A 1,080-nucleotide genomic window follows, 5' to 3' on the forward strand; every position below is an offset into this window, starting at 1 on the left:
AATGGTGCGATCTCGGCTCACCGAAACCTCCACTTCCTGGGTCCAAGCTATTCTCCTGCCTCAGCCTCCCGAGTAGCTGGGACTACAGGCACCCGCCACCATGCCCAGCTAATTTCTTTTTGTATTTTTAGTAGAGACGGGGTTTCACTGTGTTAGCCAGGATGGCTATGATCTCCTGACCTTGTGATCCGCCCGCCTCGGCCTCCCAAAGTGCTGGGATTACAGGGGTGAGCCACCGCACCCGGCCCCGCCTGGCTAGTTTTTATATTTTTAGTAGAGACGGGGTTTCACTGTGTTGGCCAGGCTGGTCTTGAACTCCTGACCTCAGGTGATCCACCTGCCTCGGCCTCCCAAAGTGCTGGGATTACAGGTGTGAGCCACTGTGCCTGGTCCAATTGCATTTTCAGAGTAATTTTAAATTGGTGGTTGAAACCTTTGAGGACAGTGAATGTTCAAAACGGGTAATATGTTTCCCTTTCTTACCGTTTTAGCGTCTGCTTCTGCGCTTTGCCTGGGAGAGGCCCTGGTGGCCTCGTTCCTGGCGCCCGGAGTCCCTGCTGCGGCCCCACCCCCAGGCGGTCCCGGTGACCCATGCTGCCCAGCCTGGAGGTAAAGTCGTTCCTGGCGGTGGCTTCGGCATGTCGTCCTCGGTGAAAACCCCGGCGCTGGAAGAGCTCGCTCCTGACTCTGAGGAGAAGCCTAAAGGCAAGTCACCTCTCAGCTGGGGCTCTCTGTTTGGTCACCGAAGTGAGAAGATTGTTTTTGCCAAGAGCGACAGTGGCGTGGATGAGAACGTCCTGACCGTCACCATCACGGAGACCACGGTCATCGAGTCAGACTTGGGTGTGTGGAGCTCACGGGCGCTGCTCTACCTCACGCTGTGGTTCTTCTTCAGTTTCTGCACGCTCTTCCTCAACAAGTACATCCTGTCCCTGCTGGGAGGCGAGCCCAGCATGCTAGGTAGGCGGCAGCTCGCGCGGGGTGGAGACCAGCTGCCCGGGAGGGTGTGGGGAGCCCGGGTCAGGATGGGAACCCGGGGTGGAGCCCGCTGCAGGTGCGGGGTCAGGATGGGAACCCGGG

At 58.4% G+C, this 1,080-nt stretch overlaps 1 protein-coding gene across 1 annotated transcript; it reads left to right on the forward strand.

Annotated features, from left to right (window-relative positions):
• Window positions 1-490: 490 nt before the first annotated feature.
• Window positions 491-1,004, forward strand: LOC105529499 (solute carrier family 35 member E2-like; the record flags this gene model as incomplete). The annotated part of the gene is made up of 1 exon (XM_011966655.1): window positions 491-1,004. A coding segment is annotated over exon 1 (366 nt), but the record flags the coding sequence as incomplete, so codon positions are not given.
• Between the last annotated feature and the right edge of the window lie 76 nt (window positions 1,005-1,080).

Source organism: Mandrillus leucophaeus, unplaced genomic scaffold (genome assembly GCF_000951045.1).
Source record: "Mandrillus leucophaeus isolate KB7577 unplaced genomic scaffold, Mleu.le_1.0 Scaffold7696, whole genome shotgun sequence".
Classification (NCBI taxonomy): domain Eukaryota; kingdom Metazoa; phylum Chordata; class Mammalia; order Primates; family Cercopithecidae; genus Mandrillus; species Mandrillus leucophaeus.